The 17,635-nt window shown below is 40.1% G+C and overlaps 1 protein-coding gene across 2 annotated transcripts in view; it reads right to left on the bottom strand.

Moving 5' to 3' along the window:
• The window catches only part of LOC121278412 (prolyl endopeptidase), a 128,914-nt gene that overhangs the window by 89,526 nt on the left and 21,753 nt on the right, over positions 1-17,635 (bottom strand). For both annotated transcript variants that reach the window (XM_041188806.1, XM_041188807.1), the window contains exons 5-8: positions 14,373-14,582; positions 8,662-8,783; positions 3,685-3,790; positions 1,242-1,433 (exon numbers count right to left, since the gene is read on the bottom strand). In XM_041188806.1, coding sequence (XP_041044740.1) covers positions 1,242-1,433; positions 3,685-3,790; positions 8,662-8,783; positions 14,373-14,582 — 630 coding nt within the window. The remainder of the gene's footprint in view (positions 1-1,241; positions 1,434-3,684; positions 3,791-8,661; positions 8,784-14,372; positions 14,583-17,635) is intronic.

Below are 17,635 nucleotides of genomic sequence, written 5' to 3'. Positions count from 1 at the left end.
CCATCCTCACCCCTTTTTTTATTGCCTTTTTCCAATATTCATTTTAATTTTTATTTTTTATCCACTTATTTTTATTTTATTTATTTTCATTTTTGTCCATTGTTTTATCCCCACCTCTTAGCTTATTTTTGATCTTTTTTCCCACCACCGTCCCCTCCCCCGACCCAGGCCATCTGTCACTTGTTCATGTTGTTCTTTCCAGAGTGCTTACCCTTGTCCTGTTATTACAACATTCTGCTTTCTGACCTTAGTGTCACTATCTACACCTCCTTTAGCATGTACCACTAACATTAACACCCCTTTGTCCTTTTGTTCATGACATATTTGTAAATCTTTCCTTCGTCTCCACCTATCGCTGGCCTTCTGTCCAGCTTCACCTGCTTCATCCCCTTAAACAGTATAAACCTCATCACATTTTTACTTCTCTTTAGCTCTGAAGAAGAGTCATTTGGACTCAAAACATTAACTATGTCTTTCTCTCCACAGATGCTGTAAGACCTGCTAAGTTTTTCCAGCTTTTTCTGTTTATGTCCCTTCCTCTGTTCGCAACGGGCAAGGTATAGACCGTTCCCAACCAGCCTGCTTGTAGAACTCAAAACAGTGTCCAACATTAGATGTGATTCTGCGATTGGACAACATTTGCTATATAAGCCTAAGTGTGCTAAAAATTATGCTGACTTAATGCTGCCAGTTGGGCTCACAATATGGTTCATTTGTATTTACTGAAAGCTACATATATTCATACATAGGGTCCTGCTCTTTGCAGACTGAAATAACATGTACACATGTCACACCTGTTTCAGCTAAACAAAATAAGTGAGTCATTTGCTGGGCAATGTCTTAACCAGAGTCAAGCTGCCTGGTTTAAATATCAATGCTTGGCAGTTAACTGTCAGTCACCACCCTCTAGTGCATTCTCCATGGAAGTACCTCTACCAGAGTCCACTTGGCAATCAATCAGCGCTCTCTTGTCACACAGTATAACTATGTTTTTTCCCTGACATTGTATTTTCTTGTGAATTGTCTTGAGCACGAAACAAAAAGCTTCGATGTCCCTTTTTTTCAGCAATTGTCTCCTGTTCTGTACTACCAAATGGCTACATGTACACCTAAGCTGAATAGATGTACTTCATATTTCCTCAAGCAGCTGGATCAAGTGGACACACCTCAGGAAATGTTGGAGTAAACCATGACAAAGTGAAATTAATAGAAATTGTACAGAAAGCAAATTTCACACTTACCTAGTACATCTTTCTTATCCTCTGCAACTAAGGTTTTCCATTTGAAAGGATCAGGATCACTGAAGTCAATATTAATTAAGCGATAATGTGGAGAAGTGAGATTTGTCTTAAATGTGAACACTGTCCCTTCATTGGTGACATATTCATACTCTGCATCAAAGTTATCCACTAGTTTGACCCAAGGTAGAATTCCTATGAAAACAAAGCTTAGTTAATTAACCAATTTGTCTCAGAAGGTGGCATTAATAAACATTATCTTACTGTGTGAAACACAAAGAAGCACAGACAAGTAACAGACCATGTTACATTCTGTTTTGTCTATTTAATGTCCTCAGGTAAAGATGGCAGAGTTGGGTTTCAGAAAAATTGAAAAAAATTGCTCTGCAGACCCACCTGATGGCCAGAGCCTGTAAATGCAGCTACCTACATACAGCCTGTACCTACAGCATTCAAGAGCTGTTTACAAACAAAAATTCCATTATGGAACCTCAAGATTAGATTTGACATAAAATTGTGATAAAAGTAATTTATTTGAACAGAAAATAGGTGCAAACATAATTTTTCACAAGGTACATTTATTCATAGGCATTTCAGAGACCAAATGAACTTCAGAAATCAAACTATAGGCAGAATACAGATGACTGCAAAATCATGAAAACATTCTTGGATTGCTTGATTAGGGCTGGAAGTTGTCAAGATGTTGCTTTGCCCAGAAAGTGTAAGTGGGACTTAATCAGGCGTCTCATTAAGTGAATCAGAGATAAGCACTGTAAATTTGCATAGATTAGAATAAATTTGGGGATAGTTGCAAGAAATTTGAATATGATTAAGAATGAAATGTGACTGAAAAGTATGGCAGGAGGATTGTCAAATAAAGTAAAGATTATATGTAACATGTCTTTTAATGAAAACATGTATAAAATTAAAATCAAGATTTTCTGTTGTGGCAATTTACCCACCCTTACACTTAACACTCAAACGTAACACTAACCCCTTTAAATGAGCAACACCAAGTCTGGTAATTTAGTCCTGACACCACTGGCAAAATTGTGGTACAAATGGCTGAACTCCACCCAACAGTTTCTTTTTATACTATTCTGCCTTTTCCTTTGATTATTTTATTTCTTTTACTAGTTTTTTTTATTGCTTTTAAATACTAATTTACAAGATTATAATATATTTTGCTGCACCATCAACACATCATCCTTATATTGCTCCCCCTACCCTACTTTCCCACAGTTATCTCAAAACTCTTGGGCCCCCTTCACCACTTTCACTTCCATTCCGCCTCTCCTACTGTTTATTTCCATCTCCTTCAGCTGTGTGGCCTTCTCTACTTGCTCTTATTGATCTCACTCAGTATAAACATTTCTGTTACCCAACTCACTCCCCCAAACTGTCCTGCAGTGCCTAATTAGGGCCCGTTGACAATGCGCTATAACTCTTTCGAGTACAAACACGTTTCCATCTGTTCCTATTCAGATGAAGTTACATTGTTTCATAGTTTGCCATTGTGAGATTTGAACTCTTGATCTTGGGGTTACAAGCCCAGTACCATAACCACTTGGCTATTTAGGCCAAGCCGCCCATGCGCTATAACACTCTTCGAGGTCTGTTGCAGGTACATTATTTTCAGCTGCATTTTTTGTTAAATTTCCATTTTATATTCAGACAGGTCAATTAAAGGGTGAAGGGGCGGGAGTGTGAAGGCTCATCTTCACTGTTAGCTTATGCCTAAGGCTGTGTCAGCTCTATAAATGCAACTTAGACTAAAATTTGAAAACGTTTCATCAAATGCAACCCTTCTAGCCAGTGATCATTCTTTTTTGCAACATTGGAAGAGACTTGGGAATTGGTTATAGATTAACTGTATAGTCCTTTTGGCAGAGATAGCAACATGTTGATGTGACACTGTAAAGAAGGGGGAAGAGCAAAAAACAACAACTTGAGTCCACTCCCAAAGTCAATGGCCTGTGATATCAGATGGATAGCCACAAAGATCTTAGGTTAACAGGAATCTTGTCTTTGTCAGGGATGCCCACATCCCACGATTGAATAGATAGTAAAAAGTGTAGTCACTTGGGCAAAATGCCAATGCCCATGCACACCAAGAGTTTTTACCTTGCAGACAAAATTGGAGTTCTATATCTTCAACAATGTCTCCATAAAGAGACAAATAGAACTTTGTTTTCACATTTTAATCTATTTCAACAAAGACATCACTTATGGTAGCTATACTTATGAAGGGAACAGTGTACAGCATTAAGTGCTTTCAGTCATTGAGAACAGTAGTACTTGTTTTACAATAGAATATCTTTACACAAATGATAAATAAAGGATATGGTCAACAAGTTAGAAGTATTCTGGGACACTTAACTTCAAGCTCATTACGATGACAGTTGCAATTGTATGTGGCAGAGACTAAAACGCCAGATTTATTTACCTTTGATACCATCAGGCAACTCTTTCAGGTCACAATACCAAAGTCGGTTGACTGGATCGCAGCCCTCTCGAATTGACAGGAGAACATACTGTCCATCATCTGATACCTACACCAGGGACAATGAATGAATCGTCACATGTAGAGGTGCCATTAACATCTGTTAAGTAACCCAAGTGAGTTTGTTTTAAAAAAAATAAGCCTTTTCCTTAAACTATTAATAAATGTCTGTTATCAAGTCAAAATAATTAACAATGACAAATTCTGACTGGCCCAAAACTATAATTGTGTAAATAATCATTTTAAAACATATAATAAATAACCAAGAGAAAATTACATGTAAACTTGGATTTTGATAACTTTGGTTGGGTTTCACCTGAAGTCTGAAATTAACCCCATTTGATCCATTACAAAAAATTCTTTCTTGTGCTTGCAAAGATAGAATTCTTTAGTTTGTACTTCTTACATGCTTATCAAATAAGTCAGTGGGAGACAGAATACTTACCCATCTGCAATGCAATTGCAGGCCTCCATTTATTTGCAACAAAGACCATCTACCATGTCACCCAACCTCAAACCCAATGCCAATTATCTGCCTCAGTCCATACTACCCCTTGTCCCCATTTCCTTTTTAACCAGAGTGAACATCTTGTTGCCCTTCTAACTCGCCTGCTCTGATCTTCAGTGCACTTCTGTCCCACACTAATAGGAAACAGACTCTTCAATACACAACTGTATAATTCCTGATTGTCAAACTCCCTATCCCATCTCTAATATGTTTATAACTACTGTAATAACAGAATCATTCAAACATAGCTGAAAACAAAGGACACTTTTCTTCCTAGCTGCTCGCTGCGTTGTTCAAGAGATTAATCTTTAAATCCTGGAGAATCAACAACCCTAAACTTTTGAGCCATTATCCTACATGTTAAATAAATGCTTCTGCCTCTATTACCAGTAAACTAATAGATTATACGTTTTAAGAAATTGGGTGCCTTCACAATTTCACTTATACCTGATGTTCTGTCTATAAAGAACGAAAAACTAGCATTTATATAGTGGCTTTCATGGCCTAAGGACATCTCAAGAAACATTCTTTTGAAGTGCAGTCACTATTGTAATGTACGTAATGCGGCAGCCAATTTTCAGGCAACAAGACCCCACAAACAGCGACGTGATAAGGACTAGATAATCTGTTTTTGTTAAGTTGATTAAGGAATAAATATTGGCCAAGACACTGGGGATAACTCCCCTGCTCTTCTTCAAAATAGTGCCCCGGGATCTTTTATGTCCATTTGGGAGGGCAAAGAGGGCCACGATTTAATGTCTCATTTAAAGACACTATAAAGTTAAATCATCTCCCATCCACAAGATGACAACTTTAAATAATTTGGGAAGTAACCTGATGAATATCAAACAAGTTAATCACTCTGCTTGTGGTTTAAATTCATTTGCTCACTTCTTAGTTTTCCTCAAACTGTATGAACTGTGCAAACATGAAATTAAATGAAACTGTAACTGCAGCATTATTAAAAAAAAAAATAAGCAACTGAACTACTTGTCAAAAATTAGGTAATTCATTTTCTATGAGCAAATTAATCAAATCTTCACAATCTATTTTTTGTTTATTTAGTTGTTACAAATATCTTGTTCATGATGCATGTTAATATTTTAGAGGAAATATTTAGTTCTTGGAAGATTATTGTTGTGAAGGTAAAGTAACTAAAATGCTGAGCTTTAGAGACTGCCAGAACACCCTAAAAGAAAACTGCAGTGCAGAAGGTTACCTATGTTTGTTTAATAGAGGGAGAATATAAGAAATGGAGCCACAAAACAGCAGCTGGGCTTACTTAGCTGGAGAAGTTAAGTCTACACTGCTTGCAAATAAGTACAGTCCAGAAAGGTGTTTTGTTTGGGAGTTAGAGCTAAATTAGGTACAAAAAACAGTGAACTCTGAAAAGCGATGTTGTCATTGAGATGTATGGAGCTTAAGAAGGTTCAGTGGTTTTAATTTATCTGTATTTGCTGGGAGAGGGGATTGGCTACAGTTTGGACATGTGTGGTCCACAGAGAAGCCCTGGGAGTTGTTAGCAGGCTCCAGGCAGTTAGGGCTCAGGAGAACTACTGGGGGTGCTGAGAGGTGACAGAACATCACTGGTTCAGTGCCAGACATTTAGGGCTCAGTGAAGTCTTGGGAGTCATTTATAATTCAGTGCAGGCGGGAAACTGGAGATCAGAGAAACTCAGGGGCAGTGTCAGTTTAGTGAAATTAGCAGTCTGCGAAAGAGTTGCAAGCGTACAGGTAATTAGAGGCAAGAGTGCAGATTTGTGAATCCCGAAGAACGCAGTCTCAAGAGAAGAGGCCCAACCATTGGGAGGCAAACAGTCATTGAGGGAATTCAAAGGCTAGGTCTTCGAAATAAAGAGTTGAAGTTGAAATCTCTCGCGAGGGAGGCAAGAGTTAATTTAATGAAACATTGTGACTCACACTACTCAGACATCTGGGAGCGTTTGAGAAATCTATGGGATGTATCTTGGTCGCATCTTCCATCTAATGTGCAATGTGGTGTGTTCAACCACAGTTTGCCCGTTAACTCATATTTACCTCAGGTTAATTCTGAATGTTAGCGTATAAGATGGATATTGTAGATTGTTTTACTTTTCTCATTTTGTATAGTAAACTTTATTTTGTTTGTTTAAAACCGTGGGATAATGTGGCATAATTCTCTTCGGGGTAACTGGGATTTCAAACTTAGTCAACCTTAAGCAAAAAAGTTACTGGTCCCTAACCGGATCATAACACAGTGCTTTTCTCGAGACTGAAAAACCTGTGTCACAATTAATGAACTCCCACAGAATGAGGTCAACAAGCAAAAAAACATTTATGACACAGAACACTGGATCAGAGAATAAAAGTGCAGATTCTGCTGTGTACAATATTGTAAAAGATTGACCAGTGTATAAAATAAATCTAATGATGATCCTTAGCTATCCAAGGAAGTTATGTGAGGAGCGTTTTCCTCAAACAAAAGCAGCTCTTCTGATAGTGTTCAGTAGCGAATTCCAGCATGTTAACCTGATGATAAACAATCAATGATAGGACTAATTCAGGATTCAGTATGACTCGATGACCTCAGAAGTCATTGATATCCCATTGCTCTTGTTCCTAATGTTGGTAGAGTTGCAGGAGGTGCAGTCGAAATAACCTTGGTGAGATGCTTCATTGCATCCTGTAGATTTGTACATGCTACAGCTACAGTGCATCAATGGTGGAAGGGATGGATACTAAGTCCGGTGACAGAGGTATTCTTGAGGTAAGCAGGTATCTCCAAGATGGTGTCAAGTTTCTTAAGGGTTGTTGTGGCAGAGCATATATCCTGACTTCAGCCTTGTAAATAAAGAGAGGATTTGAGGAGTTAGGAGGCGAGCCACTCACACCTCAGTTTTTAGCCTCTGCTTTGCTCCTGAAGCCATGGTGTTCATATGGTCGGTCCAGGTAAGGTTCTGATTAATCTTCTATTTTGAGATGGTAATTGGGGCCACAACAATGGTAGTGTCATTGAAGTTCTGGAGAAGCTGGCCAAGATGTTCCTTATTTAAGACAATTATTATCTGGCACAAATTTTTAACTGCTTCTTGGTAGCCTCAGTCTCTGGAGGTGCAGGGGAGATTTACCAGAATGTTCCAAAGTTGAGGGAATTTAGCTACAAGATTATGTTGAAGAAGTTGAGGTTATTTCTCCTTGAAGTAAAGGAGCTGAGGTGAGTTCTGATAGAGATATACTAGATTATGACAGATTTAGATTAGGAGGGCAAAGTAAAGCTGTTCCCATTGCTTAATGGTACAAGAACTCTAGGACATAGATTTAAAGTTTTGGGCAAGAGATGCATTTATGATGTGAGGAAGAAGTTTTTAATGTGGTGAGTGGCAATGACCTGGAACTCGCTACCTAAGAGTGTGGTGGAAACAGAGGCAATAAATGATTTCAAAAAGAAATTGGATAAGCACTTGAGATAAATAAATGTTCAGAGGTGCAGGAATAGGGCTAACTGAAAAGCTTTACAGAGAGCCAGTGGACTCGACTGGCTGAATGGCCCCCTTCTGTGCCATAGGGTGGAATTTTGCCACTTCGCCTGCTGAATGGCTCGCCGCATTTTCCAGCCCCGCCCTCACTATGATGGGGCCATAAAATTCGGCCCATAATGACTCTATGATAGCAGTGCACTACCATTAGCAATGAGAGCCCCCATATTATGGACAGGACAAGGAAATTCTAGTATCTCCTACAGCAAGAGCATCTTTGTAGACATCAAATGCAAACAGAAGTAGGCTTAGAAGCAATAACCCCCGCCGCCCCCCCCACACCCATGATGAAATAGCTAGCCAGCATTCAATGCGTAGGGTCACAGTTGAAGAATGGATACCTGGATACAGTACTTACAGAACAGCTATCACTGTGAACACCACCATGGGTCAATGTCTTCATTACATTTGAGAATACTGTACCAACAAAAAAACTTCATGTCTTTTTTCCCCTTTGAGAAAGTACTTCATTGGTTATAAGGTGCTTTGAGATGTTCTGGTGGTCATGAAAAGTGCTACGTAAATGCAAGTTTTTTTTTAAAATTTTTTTCAAGTGCCTAAAAACTAATCCAAGGTCATTTCCACAGCTAAGTTTTGAATTACCAAAAGAATACAGTATTATATTTGCTCAAAAAATCCTCTGTCAAGCACTAATAAAGGAATATGACAGCTTTTAACATAACTTCTTTATGGAGGGGTGTACTTGGGCAGGCTGGTGACAAATACTTTAGCACAGGACAACTTAGGTCATCAAATGGCACTGCACTTCAGGTCCTCTCTTCCCTCCTGTCACTGAAAATATTAGTTCCTAACTGAGTTACCAGTGTAGCTGTGATCAAAGTACAGCAAATTATAACAAAGAGTAGTATTTAAGATGAAACTATCATTTAGCGATACCTCAGCTCCACCCATCCACTTGGGGTAATCTGGAAATTCAGCACACAATATATCCTCAGACTGTTGAAATCCCAGTTTATGATAGTACAATTTCTGGTGAAGATTCATAGAAGTCTCAGTCCCTGGTTAAGAAAAATAACAATTATAAGAGATCTGTCTTCATCATTTTCATATTTTAAGAAAAGCTTTCCTGTAAAGCATTTGGTTTATTCAAAAAAGAATAGCAAGTTGGGAATAAAAACAGAAACTATGGAACAAGTCAGTCAGCATTTGTAATTAGAAATGACAGGTTATTATGCTTTGGGTATCTAAGAGATAAACATCCATTTCAGTAAGCAGAGAACCAACAGATGTACACAGTGAATTGTTATAAATACCTAATTCATGTTTCATAGTATATTTTAGAGGTAATTTTTAGTCTGGCAAGATTAAAGTTAATTGTAGAAAATGGAATAAATGCAACTAAAGCTGCTTGAGACTAGTACACTTTTAAAAGGTTAGGACCATGTTAACTTAAAGGGTTAATGGCTAGAAAAGCAAGATCATAAAAAAGCAGGTGGGCTTACTTAGCTTGAGAATTGGAGATGTACACACTGCTTGCAAAGAAATTCAGCCCAGAGTGTTGTTTAGTTTTGGGAATTAGAGCTACAATTGATTTAAAAGCAGTGAGCCCTGGAAAGCTACATGGTTATGTAGATGGGTAGAGCTCAAGAAAATTCTAAGGTTTCAATTTATCTGTGTGTTTGTTGGGGGAGTGAATGTTCTGCAGCAGGGGAAAAATGGTTATACCAATAAGATGCTGATGTTAGCAGGCTCCAGGCAGCAAAATTATGGCTGTTAAGTCGGCTCTGTGTAATTGGGGCTCAGGAGAAGTCCTGGCGTGCTAAGAGTGGCAGAAGGTCACTGGCTCCGTTGAGATTCCTCCTCAATTGCCTCCTCCAATGGCCAAAGAACTCCTATCAGAGTCCCAGTAGGGCTTTTGCCCATCAAGAGGCATCACAGACATGAAATTCACTGGGTGGTAAATTCAAGAAAAATGCAAGGAACAGCATCAACTACTTTTCATAGCCTTTTCAACCTCACAAAAGCCTTCCACCGTGTGAACCACAAAGGCTTATGGAGTATCCTCCTCAAATTTGGCTGCCCTCAGAAAGCAGTCATCATGTGCAGCCTACTCCACGATAACAGGTAAACTGTAATCCTTACCAACAGGACCACCACAGACACAATCTCAGTGAAGACCGAGGTCAAATAAGGTTGTGTTTTTGTACCAACTCCCTTCTCCTCATAGCAATACTGCACCTTGCCTCCAGCAAACTACCCACAAGTGTAGAGATAATCCACAGAACAGAAGAGAAACTGTCCAACCTTTGCCATCTTCAATCCAAAATTAAAATCACTTCAACCTCAGTCATTGAACTTCAATATGCAGATGACAAGTGTGCATGCTCACTCAGAAACTGAACTCCAGGTTATGGTCAGCTCTTCCTCCAAAGCATATCAGAAATAGGGCCTTTCACTAAACACCGGAAAACTAAGGTCCTCTTCCAACCAGCTCCCACAGAACAACACTTCACCCTGATTAAGATCAAAAGAGAGATTCTGGAAAATGTGGATCATTTTTCAGATCTTTGCACCTACTCTTGACAAAGGCAGACATAAAACAATGGAATTCATCATCACCTCTAATATGCCAGGTCAGCCTTTGGTCAACTGAGGAAAAGAGTATTTGAGGACCAGGATTTTAAAATTAAGACTCAGGTTATGCTTTCTCAGGCAGCAGTGATCACCACGCTGATATATGCTTCGGATACTTGGACAACATACAGCATGCACCTCAGAAGCACTGGAGAAGTACCACCAGTAGTGCCTTCACAAGATCCTCCAAATCCGGTGGCAAGAAAGGTAGTCCCAACAGCAACATCACCTCCCAAGTCAACTTGTCCAGAATCGAGGGGCTAATCGCTCAAAATTGGCTCTGCTGGGCAGAACATGTCGTTCGAATGCCTGACAGCAGACTCCCTAAACAACAACTCTACTCTGAATTCGGTCATAGCATGAGGATCCTGGACAAACAGCAAAGCATCCTCAAAGCATCCCTGATGATGCCCGCTGACCCATGGGAGAATATGGCTTGTGACCGACCAGAATCGAGAAGGTTGATTTGGAAAGGCAGTGGAGACAGAGACAGAGACATTGTCAGAAGCAGAGAAATGAAGACAAAGCGTCGGAGAGAGTGCACAAACCTCCAAACAACTCATCTATCCAACCTTTCAAGCATCACTTGCCCCGCATTGGGCAGAGTCTGCAGATCATGCATTGGACTTATCAGCCATCTTAGGACCCATCAAACCAGAATGGAAGCAAGTCATCCTCAATCCCGAAGGACTGCCTAGGATGATGATGTTGGTTAGATCTATTTCAGGTTTTCAGGCAAGATAGAGACAGGGATAAAAAAGGTGGAGTGGTAATATTGCTTAAAGAAACAATTGCAGCTAGGCGAAATGATGGTATGTTAGCGGGATCATCAAATGAGGCATGTGGGTTGAAGCAAGGAACAAAAAAGGGGCAATCACATTTCTGGCAGCATAGTACCAACCTCCAAAAAGCAGGAGGGAGATGAAAAAATGTAAATTTGTAGGCAAATTTCTGTCAAATGCAAAATAATAATAGTGGGGGGGATTTCAGTTACCCTGATATTAACTGGGATACTGTCAGTGTAAAAGGTACAGAGATCAAAGAATTCCTAAATTGAATTCACAGAACTTCTATCACCAGTATGTGACAAGCCAAGGGGGGTGTGGGGAATTATAAATTTAGTTTTAGACAATGAAGCTGGGCAGGTAGAAAATGCATCGGTGGGAGAGCACTTTTATGGTAGCGATCATAATTCAGTTACAGTTAGAGCAATTACAGGAAAGTACAAAGATAAAATAGCAGGAAAGGTTCTAAAATTGGGGGAAGGTTAATTTTGCTAGATTGAGAAGTGAATGAGCAAAAATGGACATTATTTCTTCTTTTTAAACAACGATACAATGTTAGCAGTCCTCCAATTCCCTGGTACCACTCCTGCAATATAATGGTCAGAGCTTCTGCAATTTCCTCTGCCTCTTTTAACAACTTGGAATATATTTCAGCTGGGCCTGGTGATTTATTAAATTTCAAAGATTTCAAGCCATTTAATACCTCCTCTCTTACAATGTTTATCCATCACACTCTTCCTTCTTAACTATAACATCATGGGCAAACTCCACCCCTCCCGCCTTCAGTGCTCCTCTATGTTGAACACCACTTGGAGGAAGCAAGGGCGACGGCAAGGCCACAACATGTACTCTGGGTGGAGACATCAATGTCCATCATCAAGAGTGGCTTGGTAGCACTACTGCTGACCTAAAGGACATAACTGCTAGACTGGGTCTGCGGCAGGTGGTGAGGGAACCAACAAGGGAGAAAAACATACTTGACCACATCCTCACCATGACAATATCGGTAGGAGTGACCACTGCACTGTCATCGTGAAGGTGAAGTCTCGCCTTCACATTGAGGATATTCTCCACTGTGCTGTGTGGCACTACCATCGTGCTAAATGGGGAGATTTTGAACAGATCTAGCAACTCAAGATTGGGCATCCATGAGGCACTGTGGGCCATCAACTGAAGAACTGTACTCAAACACAATCTGTAACCTCATGGTCCGGCATATTCCCCACTCGACATTACCATCAGGGCAGGGGAATTAATCTTGTTCAATGAAGATTGCAGGAGAAGCACCAGGCATACCCAAAAATGAGGTGTCAACCTGGTGAAGCTATAACACAGGACTCCTTGCCTGCCAAACAGCATAAGCAGCAAGTGATAGACAGAGCTAAGCGATCCCACAACCAACGAATCAGATCTAAGCTCTGCAGTCCTGCCACAGCCAGTCGTAAATTTGGTGTGGACAATTAAACAACTCACTGGAAGAGGAAGTTCCACAAATATCCCCATCCTCAATGATGGGGGAGCCCAGCACATCAGTGCAAAAAGAAAGGCTGAAGCACTTGGCACTTCTGGCTGAAGATTGTAATGAGTGGATGATCCATCTCAGCCTCCTCCTCCAGACGACCCCAGCATCGCAGATGCTGGTCTTCAGTCAATTTGATTATTCCATGTGATATCAAGAAACGGATGAAGGCAATCAATAGTGCAAAGGCAATGGACTCTGACAATATTCCAGCAAAGGTACTGAAGACTTGTACTCCAGAACTTGCCACCCCCCTAGCCAAGCTGTTCCAGTACATCTACAACACTGTATCTCACCGGTGCGGTGAGATGCCGGGAGGGAGGAGGACCTCCTCGTGGACCTGCTCCTGGGCCTGGCCAAGTTGGCCATTAACAGGTCCAGGCAGCGGGTGATCAAAGGGGTTGTCCGACCCGGCTGTCTGCCCCTCTTCTGCAGCTGGGTATCCCTGGAGAGAGAGCACGTGGTGTCCACCGGCACCGTGGAGGCCTTCTGTGCTCAGTGGGCACCTCCGGGACTGGGGTGTTTTATCAAACCTCTTATTCACATTTTGGGTTAATGTTGGTAATTTTCCTTTAAACTTTGTCTTTTGTTTTTGCAGTTTTCCTTGAAGTGGCTGCCTTTTAATTTGTCCTTTGATTTGTTAAGTTAGTTTTGACTCAAGAGTTACAACGCTGCAGCTACCCAGCTATGTGGAATATTGCCCAGGCGTGTTGTCCAGAACACAAAAAGCAGGACAAATCCAACCCGGCCAATTACTACCCCATCAGTCTGCTCTCGATCATCAGTAAAGTAACGGAAGGGGTTATCAACAATGCTATCAAGTGGCACTTACTTAGCAATAACCTGCTCACTAACACCCAGTTTGGGTTCTGCCAGGGCCACTCAGCTCCTGAACTCATTACAACCTTGGTTCAAACATGGACAAATGAGCTGAATTCCTGAGGTAAGGTGAGAGTGACTGCCCTTGACATCAAGGCCGCATTTGACCGAGTGTGGCATCAGGGAGCTCTAGCAAAAATGGAGCCAATGGAAATTGGGGGGAGGAAACTCTCCACTGGTTGGAGTCATGCCTAACACAAAGGAAGACGGTTGTGGTTGTTGGAGATCAGTCATCTCAGCTCCAGGACATCACTGCAAGAGTTCCTCAGCCCAACCATCTTTAGCTGCTTCAGCAACGACCTTTTTTCCATCATAAGGTCAGAAGTAGGGATGTTCTCTGATGATTTCACAATGTTAAGCACCATTTGCAACTCCTCAAATACTGAAGCAATCCATGTCCAAATGCAGCAAGACATGAACAATATCCAGGCTTGGGCTGACAAGTGGCAAGTAACATTCGCGCTACACAAGCACTGGGCAATGACCATCCCCAAAAAGAGAGAACTTAACCATCGCCTCTTGAGGTTCAATAGCATTACCATAATTGAATCTCCCATTATCAACATCCTGTAAAGCATACATATTAAAAAAGTGAATTTTCCCTTCTGACATCACATTAATTGGTATTCAAGTTGAATTGAAAGTACATGGAGTGACCACCCTAATTTATTTTTAACCATACCATTCCATTAAATCACTGCTATTTCTATTTAATTTATACCATTCTGAAATATGTTAGATATATCCTATGTTTATACCTGTGGCCACAAAGCATTTGGTTAAGTTGTTCTGCCATTTTAATAATAGTTTCCAATATAAGCTCAACTTACCATCACTCTTTCCATCTTGGTTCAGGTAACAATTGTAAAATATTCCCTTTCCATCATGGGTCCAAGCCATGCAGCTGAACTTCACTCTTTCCAGGGTGTCTAGAAGTTCCACAGCACCATCAACTTTTAAGAATTTGATGGTTACCCAGTCTGACCCACTTGTACTTAGTCCATATGCAAAATATTCACCATCTTCAGAGAATGCATAACCTGAAACCAGATGGAAATAAATCTTGAAAGGATTAGATTATTTCGGCAGTTACTGATTAAAATGCAGAACTGATTATTCAGCAGATGTTCAAGAATTTTGTAAAATACACATTCTCAAAAAGGGTCAAACAAGCCAAATTATTTTGGCCAGTTTTCACCATGCCTGCTGAGCTACAAATTCACAAGCACCGAGGGCACTCTGACATCTCTACCAAATGACCATTATTCATAACAGCCTCAAGCTATTTTAAAGGGGCGGTAGCACACCTAATTTTGTCCTTGACAGATGTCCACACTTAGATACTTCCAGCAATAGTTACCGAATGTGCTCAGGAGTGGGAACAGTATATATTTGCCCTTCCTAACAAAAGAGGTTGAAGCCAACTGCAGCACTGATCTGAGATCAGTTAACTCAGCCGAGACTTGGAATCAAGCCAGCTATACCCAGTTATACCCAGCTATTTTCCAAATAAACTCACTAAATTATCATGCCATTATACAAGTACTTTTAATCTAAATCTTAGAATTTTTATCTTTACTTAAAAGACTATAGAATAACTTAAGCAAGTTACATTTGTGTCAAAACAAATATTTTACTTAAGCCATTTTTTAACAAACGAAAATTCTAACCAACAAAATTCAATTTACATTTTACAGACAAAAGTGCCCATAGTAGTTTTATTCCTGGTCACTTAGGACAAGAGGTGACATTTCTTCAACACAACATTCTTAGATGATATGATCACAGATCATGACACTGAATGTGTTTCTATAGCAGCTTAGAGGAATTCAAGTGCTTGTCACTCCTGGTGTTATTATTTCATAGAATCATATAACTTCACAGTATAGGAGACCACTTCATCCATCACATCTTTGCTGACTTTCCAAAAGAGTGATTCATTAAGTCCCATTTTCTACTGATAAATAACAATCTTTACCAAGTTCATGCCTCCAAGTTTCCAATAAAACCAGATCCCAATTATCAGATTGTTGGGATATGGTTACCTTGAAACCAATCTCTAAAACATCAATTTACTCTTACTCTTTGCTCTCCATTCTCCAGCCACCATATTATCAGAACACAATTTAGTTTATTAGATATGCCTAAAGGGGACACAAAGCATTGGTCAGAATGGACAAAACAAAGCCCAAATGAGCCTTTAATGCTGATTCAAGATGATCAAATATAGTTATCATAAATCAAATTGACAGTTTTCCAGAGAACTGGGTAATGAACTGATCCACAGCACTGATTATACTATAGGTGCAGCCACTGGCCATGAACATTACCTGCAGCAGACAAAACCTGATGTGACAGACTAAGCATTAAATTACACAATACAAATAAGCAATATTCTGTAAATTTACAAGGAAAACTTCAATGAGAATTTTTAAAGTCTAATTGGGGAGGTATATCAAATGGTGCCCTTTCATTACTGGGACTACTGCTCTAAATCAGTAAAATGAATATGTTCACGCTTCAACAGTTAAATTAAATTGAACCTTCTTGATGCAATTTTATATCGACATCAAAAAATAAACCTCTCAAATGCTGTATTAGTGCTAATTTAGCAATCACTTGACATAATGAAGACGCGCAATATGCAAGGCAGAGGGCACTCTTGGGACACTGTTGAGGTTAGTTATCGAGGTATTGCACAGCTATTATAAAGGTGTATATCCAAGTTTGTAAATGACATGAAGTTAGGAAGAGCAATAAGCACTGTAAATGAGAGCAACAGATTAAGGGACATAGATAAACTGAGTAAAATAATGGCAAGTGGAGTTCAATTTGGAGAGCTATGGAGGTTATGCACCTTGGGCCAAAGAAACACAAATATTTCCTTAACATCTCTCCAAATCTAAGATGTCGATGAGGATTTAGGTGTCCATGTACATAAATTACTAAAAACTAATGCACTAGTATAAAAAGCATTCAAAAAAGTGAATGCAATTTTGGCCTTCATCTCAAGGGAGTTGGAATATAAGTGAGGAAGTAATACTTAAACTTGGTTTGTATTTGAGGGGTGATTTAATTAAGGTCCTTAAAATGTTAAGGGATCTGAAATCTGGGAACTGGTGTCCAAGTTGGGATGAGTCACATTCAGTCATATCCAACCAAAGGTAGATGCATAGTTGTATAGTTGGGTGGGTTTGGCTCTAGGAATCAGGGATGCTAGCATCATGGTAATGTTACTGTTCAAGTAACATTAGCAGAAGCACAGACTAATGCTCTGGAGACAAGTTCAAATTCTACCATCACAGCTGGAAGGGTGTAAATTCAATTAATTAATAAAATCTAGAATAAATTTCATAAATACTCAGTTGTAGGCATCTCACCACCATCTCTCAAGGGCAATGAGGGATGGGCAATAAATGCTGACCTTGCCAACAATGCTCACAGTCCTGGAATGACTATATATAAAAACTTCAACATCAGCTCTGTGTTGCATGAAGTCTCATGGTTGCAGTTCAACAAAGGTCAGGGAGACTCATGCTGATCGCTACCTATCATCCTCCTCAACTGATAAATCATTACTTCTCATTGTTAAACATCATCTGGGGAAGACTTCTGAGGGAAATGCACAAAATGCACCATGGGAATTTCAGCACCCGCCAGAAAGAGCAACTCAGCAGTACCAGTGACCAAGCTGGCCCAAGTCATGAAGGGTACAACACTGGGCCTGTCAGGTGGTGAAGAAATTTACACAAGGAGCTACTTGATATAATCTTCACTCCTTTCCAGTATTTGACCTATGCCATCAGACTTCTCAGGGTCAGCAGACAATGTTGAGGGCTCCCAGAGCAACTACCCACCAACTCAGTATTACTATGCCACTGCCTCTGCTGGGTCTGTCCTGCCAGTGGGCTAGGATGTACCCAGGAATGGTGATGATGGTGTCTAGGACATTAGTTTTAAGGTATGATTTGGTGATGTGACCATGACATGCTATCGCTGGACCATGCTGTGAGACAGCTCTCCTAATTTTGGCCAAAGCCTCCCAGATGTTTGTAAGGAGAGCTTTGCAGGATTGATTGGACACGGTGTGCCA

The sequence above is a fragment of the Carcharodon carcharias genome, chromosome 5, assembly GCF_017639515.1.
Source record: "Carcharodon carcharias isolate sCarCar2 chromosome 5, sCarCar2.pri, whole genome shotgun sequence".
Taxonomy (NCBI): Eukaryota; Metazoa; Chordata; class Chondrichthyes; order Lamniformes; family Lamnidae; genus Carcharodon; species Carcharodon carcharias.
This window is presented reverse-complemented; position numbering and strand designations above follow the sequence as displayed.